This window comes from Caloenas nicobarica, chromosome 31 (genome assembly GCF_036013445.1).
Source record: "Caloenas nicobarica isolate bCalNic1 chromosome 31, bCalNic1.hap1, whole genome shotgun sequence".
Classification (NCBI taxonomy): domain Eukaryota; kingdom Metazoa; phylum Chordata; class Aves; order Columbiformes; family Columbidae; genus Caloenas; species Caloenas nicobarica.
The window spans coordinates 1,374,209-1,394,470 of record NC_088275.1 but is presented as its reverse complement, the minus strand read 5'-3'; the positions used below and the strand labels follow the sequence as shown (position 1 = coordinate 1,394,470).

At 55.4% G+C, this 20,262-nt stretch overlaps 2 protein-coding genes across 4 annotated transcripts in view; one reads left to right on the top strand and one right to left on the bottom strand.

Annotated features, from left to right (window-relative positions):
* Nucleotides 1-3,973: 3,973 nt before the first annotated feature.
* On the top strand, nt 3,974-6,467 carry PSMB4 (proteasome 20S subunit beta 4). The gene is made up of 7 exons (XM_065653610.1): nt 3,974-4,129; nt 4,961-5,167; nt 5,452-5,598; nt 5,711-5,792; nt 5,878-5,994; nt 6,166-6,254; nt 6,345-6,467. Exons 1-7 carry the CDS (start codon nt 4,008-4,010, stop codon nt 6,355-6,357), a joined length of 777 nt encoding a protein of 258 aa, XP_065509682.1. The 5' UTR covers nt 3,974-4,007; the 3' UTR covers nt 6,358-6,467.
* A 453-nt stretch (nt 6,468-6,920) lies between these two features.
* Nucleotides 6,921-20,262, bottom strand: part of POGZ (pogo transposable element derived with ZNF domain) — a 21,991-nt gene continuing 8,649 nt past the window's right edge. For 2 of the 3 annotated variants that reach the window (XM_065653601.1, XM_065653602.1), the window contains 16 exons: nt 18,524-18,723; nt 17,760-17,868; nt 17,312-17,491; nt 16,356-16,562; nt 15,506-15,615; nt 15,073-15,407; nt 13,550-13,704; nt 13,026-13,126; nt 12,700-12,846; nt 11,984-12,118; nt 11,448-11,620; nt 10,780-10,920; nt 10,582-10,641; nt 10,182-10,294; nt 9,639-9,663; nt 6,921-9,515 (listed from right to left, as the gene is read on the bottom strand). In XM_065653601.1, coding sequence (XP_065509673.1) covers nt 7,958-9,515; nt 9,639-9,663; nt 10,182-10,294; nt 10,582-10,641; nt 10,780-10,920; nt 11,448-11,620; nt 11,984-12,118; nt 12,700-12,846; nt 13,026-13,126; nt 13,550-13,704; nt 15,073-15,407; nt 15,506-15,615; nt 16,356-16,562; nt 17,312-17,491; nt 17,760-17,868; nt 18,524-18,723 — 3,749 coding nt within the window. In that variant the 3' untranslated portion in view covers nt 6,921-7,957. The remainder of the gene's footprint in view (nt 9,516-9,638; nt 9,664-10,181; nt 10,295-10,581; nt 10,642-10,779; nt 10,921-11,447; nt 11,621-11,983; nt 12,119-12,699; nt 12,847-13,025; nt 13,127-13,549; nt 13,705-15,072; nt 15,408-15,505; nt 15,616-16,355; nt 16,563-17,311; nt 17,492-17,759; nt 17,869-18,523; nt 18,724-20,262) is intronic. The other variant, XM_065653603.1, reaches the window with a different exon arrangement.

The following is a 20,262-nucleotide window of genomic DNA, read 5'->3' as shown; positions in this document are numbered from 1 at the left end:
CCAAACCATAAACCCCGTGTTTTCAGCTCAGCTCTGACTGTTGTCCCCACAGCTGCTCCAGTGCCGAGCGGGGACAGGTGGGGACGAAGCAGGGATGGGATGGAGGGGAGGATGCTCAGCGGGGATGCAGGTGGAGGGGACGATGCTCAGCGGGGATGCAGGTGGAGGGAGGATGCTCAGCGGGGATGCAGGTGGAGGGGAGGATGCTCAGCGGGGATGCAGGTGGAGGGAAGATGCTCAGCGGGGATGCAGGTGGAGGGAGGATGCTCAGCGGGGATGCAGGTGGAAGGGAGGATGCTCAGCGGGGATGCAGGTGGAGGGGAGGACGCTCAGCGGGGATGCAGGTGGAGGGAGGATGCTCAGCGGGGATGCAGGTGGAGGGGAGGATGCTCAGCGGGGATGCAGGTGGAGGGGAGGATGCTCGGCGGGGATGCAGGTGGAGGGGACGATGCTCAGCGGGGATGCAGGTGGAGGGGACGATGCTCAGCGGGGATGCAGGTGGAGGGGAGGATGCCCAGCGGGGACGCAGGTGGAGGGGAGGATGCTCAGCGGGGACGCAGGTGGAGGGGAGGATGCTCAGCGGGGATGCAGGTGGAGGGGAGGATGCTCAGCGGGGATGCAGGTGGAGGGGAGGATGCTCAGCGGGGATGCAGGTGGAGGGGAGGATGCTCAGCGGGGATGCAGGTGGAGGGGAGGATGCTCAGTGGGGATGCAGATGGAGCGGTGGATGCAGGAGCTGCCGCAGGACCCGGCTTTCTGCCGGAGGTGCCGGAGCAGCTGCGAGTGCCGGGCAGTGCCAGGAAGGACTTGCTGTTCGCTCCCCCGGCCCTGCCAGCTCCTGTCAGCGCCATCTGCTCCCGTCCCCGGCCACAACCCAGCAGGGGCAGCTCCTGCGGTGCCTCCGGCATCACCCCGAGCCCTGCGGGTCCCTGTGTCCCTGCCCGGACCCCGCGGTGACGGCAGCAGCCGCAGCGACCAGGATTTATTTAAGAACAAGAGCAGCGGATGAGAGAAGAGCCCCCAGCTCCTGAGCTCATTATCCCTGCACCGGGTCCTGCTAACGAGATCAGCGACAGACATGGCTTTATCAACACGCTCTGGGGCAAATCCCATTAGTCGTGTCCCTCAGGACCGCAGTGTCACCTTGGGGACCACAATGTCCCCTCAGCCCGCAGCGACCTGAGAAGAGGGAACCAGCTGGGGCAGCAAAGTTCAGGATTTTCCACCAAAGCGGGAACTGTGGTGCAGTACCCACCTCGGAGAGGTCTTTGGGTGGGCGGCGAGGGGCAAGGGCCCAGGGGTTAAAATTGGGGATAAACCAGCGGGTTCTTGGCCATGGCAGGAGGGACCCGGGCCGGTGGTCACGCAGCTCCGGCACCGCGGCCGGGGATGGCGAGCGGCCAACTCCGCACCGGTCGCACAATGAGCCCTTTGTGCCCGGGGACGCTCACCCAGAAAAGTTGTTTTGCAACGTGCAGGCGCCGCTGGAAAAGGCTCCGAGTTCTGCGGTTCGCCCCGGTTCCCCCAGCAGCACCCGAAACACCAGCGACGGCCGCGGGGTCGGGTCGATCCTGCTCCATCAAGGTCAGCCGGGTCACTCGACCGCCAGCATCACATTCCGGCACCGCCGGGCGGTGATGCCGGAGCCGGTTTCCCACTATCTGGGTGCGAACCGAGCGGGTCGTGCGGCTGCGGCACCCCCGGACACGGCGCGCAGAGGACGTCGGGTCACCCCAAAACACCCCGTGTGCGGGGAGCCACCGACCCGGCGTGTTTCCCCCGTCACCTGTTTTTTGGCGCGGCCGTTCCCGGTGAGGGTTTCCCCAGCGCTCGGCTCCACCTCGCCCAACCCTGTTTGCCGCAGCGCTGGTTTCGCTCGCGGCCAAAGTCCGGGGCTGGTTTGCGGCGCCCGCGCCCTGCCCGGCACCGGCTGTTCCAGCTCTGCCGCAAACCCTCGGCCGGGTCGGAGGAACCCGAAACCGGGACACCTGCGTCACGCGGCAGGGACGGGCCGACGGTGACGCCGTGACACCGCGCCGGGGCTGGAGGAGGTGAGATGTCGGCGGGGACAAGGGTCACCCCACAGGTGACGTCCCCTGGGGCTCCGACAAGAACCTGATAAGAACCGAATTCCAAATTCCTTCGCGGGCAGCGCCCTGGGGTTAATCATCAACCGCGATACTGGAAAATCCCGTTTCTGCCCAACGCCCCGTCCCTGCGGCGGGACCCGCGGGGTCACCAAACCGCGAGCTCCACCGTCACCAAACCACAACCTCCACTGCGGCGCCGCGAGCCACACCGCACGGCGTTTCCCGCGGCGCCGATCGGGTCCGTTTAGCGGTTTCCAAGCAAATCGTGCCGTGAAACCAGAGTTATTTTGGTCGATATTTCCCCGGGGGACACGACGCGGATCCGCGCAAACCACCGGGTGTCACGCATGCTCTGGTTTCACCCCAAAACGGGGTGTGACCCCAGGGAGGACGGGGACCCGCACGCTGGGGACCTGGGGACACAGACGAGTCTGGAGGCAGTGGGTGGGTTGGGGGGTGACGGGGACAAAGCCTGAGCCCCAGATTTTCCGTTCTGGTCCCCTATGGAAGGGACAGTCCCCAGAGGGGATGTAAAGCAGCTCCTATAGGGGACAGCAGATCCCCTGTGGAGCACGGACAACCCAGGTCCTCCCCTGGGGGAGCAGCTTGGGGGCTCCATATAGGATCTGCTATAGGGTAAGTGACACTTAGGGGACTGCTATAGGCTGAGCAAGTGTCCCCATAGAGCCAGCCCCTACAGCATCTTCTATAGGGTCAGCCTCCAAAGGAAAGGCCCTATGGCCCAGTCCCTATAGGTTCCACAATAGGACAAGGCACAGCCCAGGAAGGACACCACCTATGGCCCAGCCCCTATAGGCGCTGCCGTAGGTAGGGCAGGACACGTGCCAAAGCCAACAGGCCCTATAGACGCTGCCAGAGGGAACAGGACGCTCCAGGAAGATCAACACCTACACACCCGGCCCCTATGGGCGCTGCCAAAGGGCTGGGCACTCTGGTGGGACAGCAGCCCCTATAGCCCCAGCCCCTATAGGCTTTGCCATAGGGTAGTGCACACTCCCGGAACAGCAGCCCCTATGGCCCCAGCCCCTATAGGCTTTGCCATAGGGTAATGCACACTCCCGCAACAGCAGCCCCTATAGCCCCAGCCCCTATAAGCTTTGCCATAGGGTAGTGCACACTCCCGCAACAGCAGCCTCTATGGCCCCAGCCCCTATAGGCGCTGCTATAGGGCAGGACACATACCAGAAATAACAGCCCCTATAGGCGCTGCCATAGGGCAAGACCCACCCGGGACCACAGGACTCCCCCCAGGACAGCAGCCCCTATGGCCCAGCCGCTGTAGGCTCTGCCATAAAGCAGTACAGCCCCGGGACAGCAGGACCCCCCGGGACTGCAGCCCCCCTGTCCCCCTGTCCCTCTGTCCCTCTGTCCCCGCACTCACCGCCGCCGCCGCCGCTCCCGCCGCTCCCACCGCAACCTGTTACCTTCGCCCAGGCCCCGCCCCCGGCACCGCCCATTGGCCCGCGCCGCGCCCGGCCCCGCCCAATGGGCGTGGTCAAACCGGCACGCCACGCCCATAACCACGCCCCCATCGGCGGCCCGGCCCGGCCGTCACGTGATGCGACCGGCACCGCCCCGCCCTGTGCCGCCATCTTGGGGAGGGAGCCGCATCTGGGGCAGCGGAGGGGGCGCCCGGGGCAGCGGCGCTTTCGTGCTCCCGAACGGCTCCCCCCGCCGTCCCTGCCTGCTCCCCAGGACACGGCGTGGCGGGGACGCTCCCAGGCCTTCCCGTCCCCGTCCCCACGCAGGCGCGTTCCGCCACACACAAGATGGCGCCCGGCCCAGGCCTCGAGCCAAGCCCAAGCCGACGCCACGTGACCACACCCCCGCCTACGGCGGCCGGGAGCGGCCGCGCTTCCTTGGCGCCTGCGCAGCGCGGGCCGCACCGTGACTAAGATGGAGGTCGGGGGAGCGCGGGCGCCGCCGCCGTTCTGGGCCGGGGGCCCAGCCCCGGGACAAACGTACATCCCCGGCGGGCCCGGCCCCGTCACCAGCATCGTGCCCTTCACCCGCACCCTGTGAGCGCGGGAGGGGCCGGGGGCACCGGGGATGGGGAGGGACTGGGGGGGGGAACGGGGCAGAGGGGCTGGAGAAACTGGGAAGTTGGGGGAGCAGGGCTGGGGGGGCAGCAGTGGGGCAGCAGTGGGGCTGGGGGACAGGTTGGGGGGGGCTGGAGGGCAGAGGGGGCTGGGGGCAGCAGTGGGGCTGGGGGGGCAGGTTTTGGGAGGCAGAGGGGTCTGGGGGGGCAGCAGTGGGGCTGAGGGGCAGTAATGGGGCGGAGGACAGCAATGGGGCTGGGGGGAGCAGCAGTGGGGCTGAGGGGGCAGCAATGGGGCGGGGTCAGCAATGGGGGGGCAGCAATGGGGCTGGGGGGGCAGGTTTTGGGAGGCAGAGGGGTCTGGGGGGGCAGCAGTGGGGCTGATGGGCAGTAATGGGCTGGGGGAGCAGCGGGGCAGCAATGGGGCTGGGGGCAGCAGTGGGGCTGGGAGGGTAGCAGTGGGGCTGAGGGGCAGCAATGGGGCGGGGGGCAGCGATGGGGCTGGGGGGCAGGTTTTGGGAGGCAGAGGGGTCTGGGGGGGCAGCAGTGGGGCTGGGGGAGCAGCAATGGGGCTGGGGGACAGCGATGGGGCTGGGGGACAGCGATGGGGCTGGGGGACAGCGATGCGGCTGGGGGACAGCGATGCGGCTGGGGGGGCAGGTTTAGGGGCGTAGCGATGGGGCTGGGAGGGGCAGAGTGGGCTGGGGAGCAGTGATGGGGGTGGGAGGGCAGAGGGGCAGCGATGGGGCTGGGGAGGCAGCGATGGGGCTGGGGAGGCAGCGGGTTCCCACCCTGACACTGGGGTCCCCAGGAGCCCGACGGTGACGGGCACATCCGTGCTGGGGGTGAAGTTTGCCGGGGGGGTGATGATCGCGGCCGACACCATGGGCTCCTACGGCTCCCTCGCCCGGTTCCGCGGCATCTCGCGCCTGCTCAAGGTGAACGACACCACCATGCTGGGCGCCTCCGGAGACTACGCCGACTTCCAGTACCTCAAACAGATCATTGACCAGATGGTGTAAGTTCCCTCCCGGCCGCGCTGGGCTCCAAAGGACTTAAACACGGTCGCTGAGCGGGGACGAAACGGAGCGGAAATCCCCCCGTCCTCTCACAGCCCCTTCGGCGCGAGTGACTTTTCCAAATTCTCATCCGAGCGCCGCGCGGAACGGGTTCCTGTCGTTGTTTGTGGCCTTTGGCTGATTCGCCTCCTGTAAAATCTTGTTGGAAAAGAGGTTTTGGGAGGGGGCTCCTCCTCTCGGATCCGGCTTCCAGCTTTTCTCAGGGAAATTCTGTCTGAATCAGGATCGACGAGGAGCTGCTGGGGGACGGTCACAGCTACAGCCCCAAAGCCATTCACTCCTGGCTCACCCGGGTCATGTACAACCGGCGCTCCAAGATCAACCCGCTCTGGAACACCGTGGTCATTGGCGGCTTCTACAACGGCGAGAGGTGAGCGGAGACGTCCCCGTATTTTGGGGGGGGTCTCTGGTGGGTGCAGCCCCTCGAAAGCCGGATCCTCCCTCCCCGGTGCTGCCGCCACGCTCACAACCGCGTCCCTCAGCTTTTTAGGTTACGTGGACATGCTCGGTGTGGCCTATGAAGCCCCGACGCTCGCCACGGGCTACGGAGCGTACCTGGCGCAGGTAGAGCACCCTCTGCCACCAAACCACCTCAGCCGCCGAGTTTTATTTCTTTTTTTTTATTCTACGATTTCTCTTTTTTCCCCAGCCGCTGATGAGGGAGGTCCTGGAGAAGAAGCCCAGCCTGACGCGGGAGGAGGCCCGAGACCTGATCGAGCGTTGCATGAAGATTTTGTATTACAGAGACGCTCGCTCGTTCAATAGGGTGAGTCCTGGAGCCGCCGTGCCGGTTTTCTGCCTCCTGCCGCTTCTCCCATCGCCGCCGTCTTGTAGAAGTAAAATGTTAAAGGGATTTTGAGAGCGGTTTATCACTTGAAGCTCTCCCGGGTGCGGAAATGGGGCTTCCCGGTGAATTTTCCGTGTTTTCTCTCCGCAGTACGAAGTGGCCACAGCCACGGAGAAGGGGGTGGAGGTGGAGGGGCCGCTGACACTGGAGGCCAACTGGGAGATCGCGCATCTCGTCAGGTAACGCGCTCCGGCGAAAATGGAAACGCTGGCTTTGGTAGCGCAGGGGGTTTCTTTTTGTTATCCCGACTTAAAAATCGCCTCTTGCAGCGGCTTCGAGTGATCTCTGATCCGCCGAAAACGGCCTCGTTCTCACCCGCTCGCTGTAAATCCGCTGCGCCCGCGGAAGCTCTTGGTCCTGCTCGGAAATAAAATAAACCTGTTAAGACCAAACTGTGTGTTTGTGCTGCGGCTGGGACCGTAAAACTTTTGTTGTATCGTGCTCCGGGAAAACCTCAAGAAATCCACCGTCCTCAACCTTTCAAAGGCACCAGTGGGCAGAATGAAAACGCATCTTTAAAGGTGTTTTCTGTTAAAAAAACCCATAAAGTATTTGCCAGTAGCGCACTGGTTAGTGGAAAAGTCCAGCGGGGCTTTCAGACGGGGCCGAGGTGGGAATTTCTTGGCCTTACGTGAAATAAATTCATAAATAATCCTCAGAGTGGTATTTCCTACAGCCCGAGATAAATAACAGTAAAAATGTTTACTCAGGAGCGTAAACCCCCCAATTAATGCCATGGAAACACAATTAATTACCACCCCAGCGCGGGGTTTCCTCGGGATTGATCTCCCGAGGTTCAATAGCCTTCGGTAATAAAAACACGTGTTTATAAATCCATTTCCCTGGTTTTATTAAATGTTCCACGTCTGTACATCGGAAAGACGAAGCATTTACAGGGCTGCAGGTGCCGGGAAGGGCCACAAACCTCCGCAAACGGTTCCGCGCGTCCAAACGCTTCCCGCTCATTCCAGAGTACGTACAGTTAAAAAACCCGCAAACATGCAAATTGTAGAAAAATCTGAAGCCGGCAGTGAAAAATAAAAACAAACGTCTTTTCTTTTTTCTTGTGCACGTCACAGTTTTGTTTCGTTAAATGGGGATTTCTAATTCTAAGGAACGTAGTGGCTGCTGGTTAGCACAGGTTGAGCAGGACTAGTTAGTGATGGTTACTGGTCCGTACGGTTTAACCCCCACCCAAACTTCCCTCCTTCCCCATGTCCCGAATTCTCCGGGCGCGGAAACGGGGGGAAAAACGGGAGGTTTTGGGGTTCTCAGTTCCGTCCCCGCTCGCTGGCATCGAACAGGCAAAAAAACGCTTGTGGTTTAACCCCGTGTCCAAATTCACGAGCAAAATAATTAACTCTTCTTTTTTAAAAAAAAAAAAAGAACCAAAAACCCCCCAAATCTTAATGGCCAATTATAGAGGTTCACACATTAAAGCAATAACTCATATCTAAATTTTCCACAGAAACCTAAATCTCCGGGTCAAGTGTTAAAAAAAAAAAAAAATCTGTGTTAAGACAACCCAAAAGATTTATATACTGGTTCATTAGCTACATAGTTTTTTTTCCTTTCTTTAGAAATGGTCACATTGACAATGTATAATTCAAAACATTTCTGCACAATAAAAACAGAAAACTATGATACAGTGAGGTAAAGAAAACGCAAAAATATTCACCCACAATATATCTTCAGAAAATACCAACACAGTGATTTTTTTTTTTTTCCTTTTAAAAAAAGCACAAAACTTAGAAATGAACGGCATAAATGGCTATTGATCTGAGTGATCGCCTACGAGTTTCCTAAACCCACAAATCCACAGGGAAGTGTAAAGGTCTCAACCAATGTTCACCTCAAACCCCCGACCCTTCGGGGAACCACCTCAGATTTCCGTCAGCTCCAAATCGGCGTCTTCGAAGCCGTAAAAAGACTCGGTCTCGCTCTCGCCCTCGAAGAGCCGGTGCAGGACGTCGGGGTCGGCGGGTTCCTCGGCCGGTTGCCGGCGCTGCCGTTCGCCGGCGCCGCGGGGCTGGCCCAGCTTCAGCTGCTCCTCCAGCGTGCCGATCAGCTCCTCCTGCATGTCGGCGTTGCGGGCGGGTGAGTTGGCGGTGCCGTCGGGCCCCGGCAGCACGCTGGCCACCAGGAAGGATTGTTGCACCAGCTCCGGCGAGTCCGCGATCACCTCCAGCGCCTCAGCCAGCCAGCACAGCACCAGCTGCAGCAGGATGTCCGAGTCGCAGCCGGAGTCCGCCAGCTCCTTGGCTTGCTCCTTCCATTTTTTATGCAAGAAGTTTTTCACGGTTCTTTTGATACAAACGTCCAGGGGTTGGATTTTGGAGCTGCAGCCGGCGGGGACGACGGCGGGGAGAGTGCTGGAGGCGCTCAGAAGGGACAGAACCTCTTCGGAAAGGTGCGTGCGGTGGCAGTCCAGCACCAGCATGCCCTTGCTGTTCTGGCACGCCGTGTGTTTCTGCCACACGCGGGACGCCCACAGCTCCATCACCTCGTCGTCGCTGTACCCGCCCTCCTTGGCTTCCAGCAGGATGGACTCCGGCACGTTGGCGGGCGGCTGGACGCGCCCGCGGTAGAAGACGAGCGTGGGGAGGACGCTGCCGTCGGCGAGGATGGTGAGAACGACGTCGCACCAGGGCTCGCCGGTCCCCACCGTCTGCAGCGCGTTCTCCTTGCGGTCGTCACTGCTCAGCACCTCCACGTCCAGGAAGAGCGAGATCTCGTCGATGGCGGCGATCATGGAGAGAGGCAGGTCCTGGGTGTGGATCTGCCGCTGCACGAACTCGATGAAGCAGCCGGCGTTGTCCTCCACGTCCTTGGGGAGGGGGTGCGCCACGGCCCGCCGCGCGTGCGTACTGAGGTTGTGCCGCAGCATGAACCGCACCGCCCACTCGTACGAGATCTTGAAGCCACCTTCCAGCGAGCGGCCGAGTTTGGTGGCTTTCTGGAAGAGCGTCTCCTCGTTGACGGGCAGCTGCTGCTCCCTCTGCGTCAGCACCCACTCTGCCAGCTTCTCCTCGGCCTCCAGGCTCAGGTACTTGCCCTCCGACAGTGACGCCAAGTTCTCCTCTTGGAATGCCTGGAACCTCCGCAACCAGCGCTTGATGCGCCGCTGCGGGTTGCGGAAATGCTCGGCCGCCTGCTCCGTGGTGCAGCACAAGGCGAACAGGACGACCCGCAGCTTTTTCACCGACAGCTGCAGCTTTTTGCCGGCGGGTTCGGGCTCCTTGGCCGGCTGCTCGTCGTCCTGCGCGCTCACGTTGAAGGACTCATCTTCCCGGCCCAGCGCGGCTTGTTCGTGCGTCGCCGGCGCCAGCTCCGGCTCGTCCTTGCCGGGTAACACAGACTTGGTTTTCACAGTAGCAGCTTTACTCGGGGAATAGGTGGGACACGGGTTCTTCACGCTTTTGTCCTGGGGCTGGACGTGCCTTGAAGGGAGAGAACACGGGAGCATCTTAAAACCCGGCAAATGAAGCTGTTGAGGGAAAAACAAACGAACAAAAGCCCAACCCCACCAAGCGAATCTGATAATGAGTTTACAAAGAGTTTACCTGGAATGTGATATCCAAGTAGGCCCTGTGGAGAAAAAAACAAAACGAACCCATTTGTAGCTTGGCAAACAAAGTCAGTGCAAACAAAGGAGCTCTTGCAGAGAGGAGCAGCGTCCCTCTGTGTCACCGTGTCCCCATGTCACTGCGGAGCGGCCGATCGGCACCCTGGAACCGCCAGGGACAAGGGACAAAACCCTCGACAAACCCCCTGTCGCTTTGCAGTGACAAAAGGCGTTTGGTCAGGGAAATTCAGCCCTGGCCCAATCCCTGTGGGTTTTTGCCGTCAAACGGCTGGAACGAGCCACTTTGGGGCTCCAAACCTGGCACGAACAGCTGCCGGTGTCACCGCGGCACAAAGATGTGCCTGAGAACAGAGGCAATGGCTGAAGCCTTCGGGCTTTGTCCCTGGGAACATCTCCTGCTCCCCCATCACCGTAACAATGCCGGCTCGACAAGGTTTGATCACAACTCGGGACACGAACTGATGTGTCGTGTCCCGCGTTCATCTTTTGTGACTTTTCCGCTCCTTTCCGAAACTCTTACCTCGGAAAATAATGTTACTAAACTCGTGTGAGGGATTGAAGACCAGATGTTTGGCCATTGCGTCCCCCTCAGATGTCACAAAGAGACAAGAGGAACAGGACAGTTTTACACCACTGGAAGGGAAAAAAAAGGCAAAAACGAAGTGAGTTTAGTATCAGATATGGAAGTGTGTACAGCCCCTCAATAACAATTAGAAATAAAATGGTCACGCTCCAGTACACACAGGCAATGTCCCAACCCCAAACCAGTAACTCCCACTCTTGCCCTTAATTCAACGTATTTCCCCGTGTTGCAAAAAAATAAGGGGAGCTGCTTCAGAAGAAAGAACAGAACTGGAAGACCCGAAAGCAAACGCAGATTAGATTCCCTGGTGATTAAAATAAGACAAGAATCGCATTACCAGGCAGTGTAGTTCTTAAACAAAGCCAAGTACTTTGGACTCTTCCGAGGAACGTGGTTGCTGTAAGACAAGAGAGTTTATTAAATGTCGGAATGACTCCGGGTATTTAAAGAGCAATACAATTTGCAGAGATGGAGCCAATCGTGGGTTTAACGACATTTTGCGTCGTGTTCCGGGAGGAACCGTTGCCGCACGTACTTGATCATGTGGTTGGCGTAAGCGCGGGAGCAGCAGGTGCTGTAGCGACACAAGGAGCAGTGCACGTAGGTGGGGAAGTGGTTGGGGAAGTCGGGGATCTCGAAGCTGCACTCCAGGCACGTCTGTCGCCCCAGGACGCTCCTGCAGGGAACAAGGACATTGTCACCATTGTCTCAACAGCGGCTCTGGGGTCCTGACGAGCAGCAGGACAGAGAAGAACTTATGGACGCGCCAACTTGAGGAATTCCACGGCCCAGCTCGCACCCTGGGCTCCCCAGGCTAAACCTTTCCCACTTGCTCTAGTCAGGAGTACGCAATTGAAAGTGGATAAATTAAAAAAAATACATATTGAAGACAAAGCAGCGGGACAGCGGCTGGGCAGAAAGCCCTTACGCCAATGAAATCCCGTCATTTCTATAAAAGCGCCCAGCTAATTCTGTATTTCGCGCTTTCACCTCAAGGAGTTTCACAATGCGACTGAATTTTCTGTTTTGTTTTGCGGGATCTGGCTTCTCCTAAAGCTTCCGTGGCAAGCAGCCAGGCAGAGCGGCCCAGCGCCGCGGATCACGTTACCCGTCGCCATTAAAGAGCTAACTACGTTTCCTTTTTAAAAAAAAAAAAATTAAAAAAATCTATTTTTAATTCGAAATTTGGCCAAACGTTCTGACATCTTTTTGACTGCTCTCTTCTGGACGTTCCTCTGGACGGGCGGGTACAGGAAGATGGGCTGGGGGTCGGTAGCGGACGACAACGCGGCCGTTTCGTGCCCGGCGCCCTGCGACATGTCGTTTGAAGACAGCGGCAGTGTCCGCGGTTGTCCTCGGGACGCCCTGATCGTCACCTGCGGCAAACAGGTACAAACACCCCCTCAAACACACTTGTTACCGTTCCGGCTCCTCTCTCAGAGCACAAAGAGATGCTCCTGGACATAATTTGTGCCCCTCTGGACATGATTTTGTGCCCAAAGGGTGTCCAGCTCGCTCAGGTACCTTCGCTTGGCGATACCTTCATTAGGGGAGTTCAGGCTCTGCCCGGCCACCTTCCCCTCCTCTCTCTCCCTTATTATTTCTACAAAATATCCGATTAACCCAACACGGACAGAACACAGAGTTTTCTGTCCCTGTGAGTGATGCAGCTGAAGCAAACAGCAGTTTTTGCAGCACTTAATAAATACGCGGCAATCCAGTTAACTCGGATTTCTGACCTTGGTTCCAGGTTTCAATCCTTCCAATTGTTTGGGCTTTCGGAAAGTTTTGTGGTGCTGCAGCTTGTGTTCGATTTTATCCTTGGCAAATAGGAACTGGAGCCTGCACTTGTTGCAATGGTAAACACTCTTCTTCTAAAGCAAATGCAAATGAAAGACATTTTGGTTTAGTGAAAAGGAAGTCAAAATGCAGCAGGTTTAAAAAACGAAGAAACAAAAGGCAAAAAAAACCTCACCGCACAAAATCAAACACACCGAAACAACCAAAAAAACCACACCGCACACTTTTCCTCTCTGGGAAACCAAAGGCAGCCCCATTTTTCCTTCCAAAGCTGCCTCTGCTGGGAGTCAGAGAAGGTTCAGGGGCAAATCTTTGAAGAGCGGGACATTTCTATCCACTTCAGCTACAGCTGCGCAAAATACGCCGTCAATATAGCCGAAACACACAACCGGATCGCTAAGCTACAAAAGCGCCGTTCGTCTGTGTGCATACAGGGTTATTTATTTATTACCTGGAGATAAAAGCCTAAACGAGCAGGTTAATCAGCACACGAAGCAAACACAACCCAGCAAAAGGGGTTTTTTTTCTGCTGTGTAACACAAATCTGTGCCCCCGGCAGAAGAGCACGGCCTCTTCCCTTCCGTGCGATCCCTACGAGGAGGCTGGATTAATTAATTAATCACGGGAAGCACCCGAAACAAACCCACCGACGTACCTGGTGCCTCATGAAGTGCTGCTGGAAGGCGTTGCCATTCTTGAAGACCTTGAGGCAGTAGGGACAGAGCAGGTGCCGCGTGTCCTCATGGATCATGCGGAAATGGCTGTCAACCTCAGAATAGAGCGACGAGCGGTACTGACAGACCTGCCGAAACAATTCACGCCGAAATTACGCAGGAATTCGTCTCGCATCCACCGCCGGAACGTGGAGATCTCGCGCCGCTCTGCGGCGCAAGTCTGGACCGCTGGGAGCGCGCGCTTGGCTAAAAGACGCCGGATTTCCTCTAATTCTCTGAAATTGAGCCACCGAAGCCCCTCGGATACCTGACACACGTAGGGCATCTCCCCGGGCTTGTGCGTGTCCTTCATGTGCTGCAGGAACATCGGCTCCGTCTCAAACGCCCACTCGCAAATCTTGCACTTTGCTGCAAGAGAAAGGGAAAGGTGGTAAGAGCAGAGGGACAAAAACATCCGCTGCCTGTCACAAGTTTCTTTGGTAACAACTTAAACCAAAACCAACCAACTAGCTCTCAACTCTTTGAAGTGGGTAGACAACTAAGGGGTTTCCAAAAGGTTTTCTTAAACAAAATGGTAGATACAGCAAGTAAAAAGATGCCCCAACGAGGAAACTTCAAGAGGTTTGACATCAGATGTCAACCTACTGGTAAAAATTAAATTCCGGCACGACATTGCTGTTGAATCTGGTCTTTAAAATACTCTTGAGTTTGCAGACATGTGATTTAGATGGATTTTTCTGCTGGGCGGGGTGGAACAGACACACCTTTCTCAACAGATTAATACCAGCCAGAAACCCTCCCAAACAGCCGACAAGAGCAAAACGGACGCACTGGTGGACTCGTAGGGACTGTGGACATTCTCCAGGTGACACTGGAGCTGGAAGGGCGTGGAGAACTGGCGGTAGCAGTGCTGGCAGATGGTGTGCACGTCCACCTCGCCGTTCTGCTGGTCCAGCTCCACGTGGTGCTTCATGTGATTCATGAACCTGCCGGAGGCGAACGGAAAGCGCGTGAGAGGGAACCGCGCCGCCGCGCACCGGTAACCATCACCAACGCCGCGCCGCAAGGTTCATTAGTGGCGTTGAGACGTTTCCTTCTCGCTCTTCCCACCAAAAGCAAAGTCTCCCCCTAGCCAGCAACCAGCTGCCCGGCTCTAGAGAACAGATTTTGCGGTACGAGGGCTGTGCTCCTCATTTCTGACCCCGCAACCTGGCGTTCCGCCAGTGAGGACAAAACATTTCAACTTCAAGAAGCGCAGTTATCGCAACAGAACGATACAGGGGCTTGCTCAGAACAACACACTATGCCACTGAAATATTTTCTCCCTCTGTTGGAAAAGCATTCAATAAAAATGAGAAGAGCACCTCTTCAAGAAGAATTCTTTCTTATTATCTAGTCAGACTAGCGATGAGGCTTCTCTGCTGAAGAATATAAATGAAATTGTTCGAACTGATGGGCAAATCTTCCCCTTTTGTGCTTCGGTTCTGGGCCTAAGCTCCATGTGCTGGTTTGACTGAAAATGGCTTAATTTTCCTCATGCAGTTAGACACCTTTCTTTTCCATAGCTCGCACGCTCATTATTTGGACTTAGTTTGAGAACAAGAGACAACAGCCCACCACAGAGTTAATGTTTGGAATTGCTCTGCTCTGAGAGCCAAGGACACTCTGAGCTCTGCCCACAGGTGTGAGGCAGCGCGGAAGGGGATGGACGGACAGAGCTGGACTGACACCCAGACTGAGCAATCAGAGTGTTCCAGCCCATTAGTGTTATGCTAATTATTTAAGGAGAGTTGGGACCTTCCGGTTGGCTCTTCCACTATCTGTCTCTCAGGTGCTTTCTCCTGCGCATGTTGTTTTTTTCTTCTTCGCTCTTTTTTTGTTGGTGCCAGGGGAGTTTTTGGTGTGGGACTTTTAGTTTGGCCTTTTGCCATTTTGCAGAGGCCTCTGGGCTTTTCTGCCTTTTTCCCTCTTTCCTTTCTCTGGGATGGGCTGTGGGACCAGGTGCCGTTTCCTGGGACTGGCTGCTCAGTTGTGGACAGAGCTCATGAGGAATTGCCTTGAGTATCTTTTATTTCTATTTTATATATATCTTTACTAGTAGTGTATTAGTATTTTGTTATTTTATTAAACCGTGTTTATCTCAATCCAAGTTTCTCCCTTCCCTGTTGATTCTCTCCCCTATTTGTGGAGGTGAGCGAGTGGCTGTGTGGTTGTATCGCCAGCTCGGGTTAACCCACGACACTCCAACGCAGGAAAGCTGCGGGGCCTGAGGGACCAACACTCACGCTCACCTTGATTTTGCAGATCCGAGGCAGTCACAACACTATTTTTGCAAAACGCCGCGCTCCTCTTACCGTATGTTGTTCTTTAGCCGCTTGGTGCAGTGCGGACACCTGAAGGAGGTGGGGACCTTGGGGAAGTTGAGCAGCTGGTTCACTTTGCCGCCGTCTCTGCCGTAGTAGAAATCGTCGACCAACATGATGAGCTTGCTTTGGGACGCGTCGACGACGTTTTCGCCAGGCTCTGGGGCTTTGGCAGGCGGGGACAGCGCAGGGCTGGGAGTGGAAGAGGGTGGTGAAGCAACGGCTGTAGTTTTTTCTGGAGACGGAGGCTTTGCAGATTGAATATTTGGTTCAGATTCTAAAGATTTTCTTTTCTTGAGGAACTCAACCATTTCAGGGCAGCAGTACTAAAAGGAAAAGAACCACACGACAAAAACTCCGCGCATTAAACTCGCAAGAACTACGTTAAACAAAGACTAAGGAGTAACGTTAAGCGCTCACTTACACACATGTGTCCTCTGAGAGCTTCCGTGACCCGAAACTGTGCGTCGCACCGCGGGCAAACCTTCCTGCCGCCGTCTTGCAAATCGAATGTGGGAATAGGAGATGAACTGACTGCAACAGGGAAAAAACACACAAAAATGAGAACTGTTACATGTCGCCGTAGATCTAGGCAAGCTTTTTGGTACGCTGAAATACTTTCATTTCAAGAGCTCTGCTCTTAACTACTGACTCAACTGGAAGAGGCATGAAAAAGGGAAAAGTATGTAAACCCCTCCGACAATCTGGATGACAATACAGAACCCTCTGTAGCTAGAGTAAAATAGAAGTGTCTCAAAATTAGACTTAATAAAAATATTTTTTTTTAAAAAAAGGAAACAAGATCAGCTCATCTCCCCTTTTTCTTTAAAGATTTGTTTGGTTTCTTTAAGTGTTTGCTTTGTTTTTCCATCAGCCTCATCTTCTCCTCCAGCTGTAGCAAGAAAGGCAGAATACGGATGACACAAAACATCCCTTTAATCAACTTTTGGACTCCCGAACGCCTCAGGAAAGTGCTTTTTTGGAAGAAGAGAAGCCAAGATTTTACCCTTTTGCCTCCTAGTGTAGCACATTTCAGGTGTGTGTGTGTTCTCAAGATGGCAACATGCACAGCAGTAATTTGGAATAATAAAACAAAATAAGGGGTGCAAACATCTCCACACAAACCAGAATCACCAGATAACTGCGCAGATAAAGCTGAGGTAGTTAACAGCAAAGCTTTTCAAGCGTTTATCCCTATTAGCGAATCTCAGCAGTTACAGGTTCGCGTTTTTTCACTCTGGGGTCTTGGTGGAACCGATCGAGTTAATACAGACCTTTTAACGAGGAGGACGACGACGAGGACTCGGAAACGCTGGATCTCTGGGAACCGTGCACGGGGCTGCTGTTGGAAACCACGAGCGGGCCGGGGCTCTGGCCTAACGAAGGAACCGTGTTCAGGGTGTTCACCAGCTTGGCCACCTCGTTGCTGTTCTCTCCCGTCACCCCGGGTCTCTTGACGGTCACAAAGCTGGCGATGCTCACTGCCGGGGTGGAGAAACAGCAGCGCTAGGACGGAACGAGCCAGATCCAACCCCCTCTAGAACGTCCCCCTCATCCCTCACGTCCTCACCGGGTGACTGAGCCACCAGTTCTGCCCAGTAAAGCAAGATCGGCGAGACTGGGAATGGAAGTTTCCCCAACCCTCCAAGATCCGAGCCAAGACACGTGAAGAACTAAACACTGAGGGTCACAAAAATTACTTGTATTTCTTGTCTGTATGTGATTATGGCCACTTAAAGCTAGAAATATCCTGACTACTTGCTGTGTGAAGAGAGATTTTTCTCCTTTTTAAGTTGTTTGTCACTATTCTGGAGCAATTATTTCACTCGTTAATTCGGCCCACATTCAAAAGAACAAAAAGCAACATGGTTAGTGTCTGCTTGTGTTCGTCATCTATTTAACTTCCCCTTTCAAAAAATACAAGTGAGGAATAAATAGTATTTTTCACTTTGGGGGACTTCTAATTGACGGTCTCGGAATGTTCTCTGAAACCAAATTTCACTAGCTCTCACACCAAACCAGACATGATGGCAAAGCCTATCCTGGTTTTCCAGGTTGGGAAGAGAGATGAAGCGTGTGACAGCGGCAAAAACAGAACCCAGGAGTTCTGACTCAACTTCTGCCTTTCCCAAGGTGAAACGATGAGTCTCCCGGCTTTGCCGGGGCGTTTCTTCCCTTCTTTGGGTTACAAAGGGCCGCGTCCCCGCGGTGGTGCTGGGAGGGGACTTACTGGGCTGTGTGGCCTGGGACTGTGGCACGGTGCTGCGGATGGTCAGCGTGGCCGGGATGACGGTGGTGAAGGTGTTGGCGGTGGGCCGGACCGGCATGGTCGTGCCAGGTCTCACCTGGGCCATTTGGGAGAACACCTGAGGAACTCCGACCGTCGGTTTCACAAACTGGGTACCTGGGGCTTCAGAAACAAATGAACACAGCGATCGAGTTATCTAATTGCATTCCTTGCATGCTAATAGCTGAGTGCATCCTGTTTTCCAACACTGCTGAGCTCCCAAAATCCCCAAGTTTGAAGAGTTCAGCGCCTTATTTCACTTCCCAAGCAGACTAAAGCCGAACGTGGATGCAGGTGAAATATAGATTTCAAACATATATATATATTTTTTTAATCCTTGGTACTCTTAAAAAGGAAGACAAGTGTGGCTTTGGCTTGTTCCAGTCCTTACCTGGGACAAGGGTGATGGGTCTCACTGTTTGACCCTGCTGTACATTCAGAACAATTCCAACCTGGTTCATCGTGTTCTGGACAGGCCGCATGTTCCTCACGGGAAACCCCTGCAGTCAAACAGTCCCGTTAGCGTTAACACACTGAGCTCATTTCAAACACTTTCAATCTGAGCTATCTACCCTGAAAACCAAATGAATTTAAAAACCCTACAGCACTAGCACCCACAGAAATCTTCTCCCAGCTCTTAAACAATTTATACAGGAAGCAGAGGTAGGGACAGAAAAAGCTGCAACCTTCAAATACAACTTTTTTTTTTTTTTTTAAAGTGGGGGCTCTGGTGAACACAGACACTCATTTTGTGGGAGTGCTTTGCCAGGCAAACACTTAAAGAAGCCAGTGGCCATTTCAAAAGTGACTTCCATATTCCCCGGGGAAATAAAACCAAGTAGTTAAGTATTCGGCAAGGTCAAGATCCCGCAGAGCAGACAGACTCACGTCCAGCAGGGCATTCCAGACCTGCCGAGGTGCAGAACGCGGCCAGTTTCCCCAGGTGAGACCCAACGACAAAACGACTGGGAACTATTTCCAACCAGAGCTATTTCTAAATCTCCATAAATTAATAAAACCAAATAAACCCCACCGGACTTCAGCTCAAGTGCAACATCTGCTGAGGCGCACGAGAAAAGCTGAAACGAGCACCTGATTATTTCTAAAGAGAGAAGAGTCTTGCATGGCCGAGCGCAGCGGATGGTCTGCGCTCACCTGGGTGGTGATGAAGATGGGCTGGCTGGTCACTGGAGAGCTGGTGACGTGGTTGGCGTTCTGCATGATCTGCACGGGCCGCAGCACGGGCTGGGTGACGGGTCGGAGCACGGGCTGGGTGACCACGGCGCCCAGTCCCGACGCCGCGTTCTGGGCCAGGAGCAGCGGTTGCCCACTCTGCTGAACCAAGGGGTTGCCGGCTGGAAGGGAAACAGAAATACAAGTCACGTTGGGCAGGTAAAGAGGCTGCTCAGTCACAGAATCGCAGAATGACAGAACCACAGAATGTCAGGGGTTGGAAGGGACCTGGAAAGCTCATCCAGTCCAATCCCCCCGCCGGAGCAGGAACACCCAGCTGAGGTTACACAGGAAGGTGTCCAGGCGGGTTGGAATGTCTGCAGAGAAGGAGACTCCACAACCTCCCTGGGCAGCCTGGGCCAGGCTCTGGCACCCTCACCGCGAACAAGTTTCTTCTCCTATTCAAGCGGAACCTCCTGTGTTCCAGTTTGCACCCATTGCCCCTTGTCCTGTCACTGGCTGTCACCCAGAAGAGCCTGGCTCCATCCTCCTGACACTCCCCCTTTCCATATTGATCCCCATGAATGAGCTCAGCCCTCAGTCTCCTCTTCTCCAGCTCCAGAGCCCCAGCTCCTCAGCCTTTCCTCAGCAGGGAGATGCTCCACTCCCTTCAGCATCTTGGTGGCTGCGCTGGACTCTCTCCAGCAGTTCCCTGTCCTGCTGGAGCTGAGGGGCCCAGAACTGGACACAATATTCCAGCTGCGGCCTCCCCAGGGCAGAGCAGAGGGGCAGGAGAACCTCTCCGACCTACTGACCACCCCCCTTCTAGTCCCCCCCAGGTCCCATTGGCCTTCCTGGCCACAAGGGCCCAGTGCTGGCTCATGCTCACCCCTCTGTCCCCCAGGATCCCCAGCTCCCTTTTCACTGCTCTCCAACAGCTCATTCCCCAACCTATACTGGAACCCGGGGCTGTTCCTACCCAGACGCAAGGCTCTACACTTGCCCTTTCCCAGACGGCAACATTAGTCTCCAGAATCTGAATGAGTTTTCCAGAGCGTGCTTTCAAAGTAAACCTGTGAAACTATCCAACCCTTCTATGTAGTTTTAATATTCATCTTTATCCCAGGGCTTGCCAAGCTGCTTGGGAACGAGCTGTTCAAATCTCTTCGCCTCGAGCAACCTCACACACTGATTATTCTGGCTCCTACGTGCCCTTTGAACACGGCCACAGGAGTTAAAGGTTTTTTTTTTTCTAGTCTCGTTAACTATGAAGTAACAATTCACCTGCTGGCAGACACTGGGAAAACTGAGGCCCTGGCACCGGACGCGCAGCAGCGGCACAGCCACACCAAATATTTCTGAACAGAACCCACAGGCTGCCATTCACCGAGGTCAGGAGAATTCACATGGAACCTGAAGTTATCTTCAGTGTCCTGGGACAGAAAGAGGACTATGGGACTGAACCTTCCCACAGCAGCAGACAAACTTCAACCGGAACAAAAAGAGGGGAAAAAAAGAGGTTGAAAACATCTGGCTGATGCTGAAGTCATGATGTGGATACAGGCTGCGTCATAAGAATATCTTAGAGTGGTTCCAAGTGCTTGTTCTCTTGATTCAAGAGTGAAACACCCTGCTTGAAAAAGACTCGGGATCCCGTTTGTCCCACGTGCGCTCTCAGTTCCACACACTCTCGCTTGCCAACCGGAGCAGACTCGCAATAT

What these genes read in the sequence shown, in the direction of transcription:
- PSMB4 (XM_065653610.1), top strand. Translation starts at nt 4,008, where the DNA reads ATGGAGGTCGGGGGAGCGCGGGCGCCGCCGCCGTTCTGGGCCGGGGGC. An exon ending in CAGATCATTGACCAGATGGT is followed by an intron (nt 5,168 to 5,451) that starts GTAAGTTCCCTC and finishes TGTCTGAATCAG; the next exon opens with GATCGACGAGGAGCTGCTGG. An exon ending in ACGGAGCGTACCTGGCGCAG is followed by an intron (nt 5,793 to 5,877) that starts GTAGAGCACCCT and finishes TTTTTTCCCCAG; the next exon opens with CCGCTGATGAGGGAGGTCCT.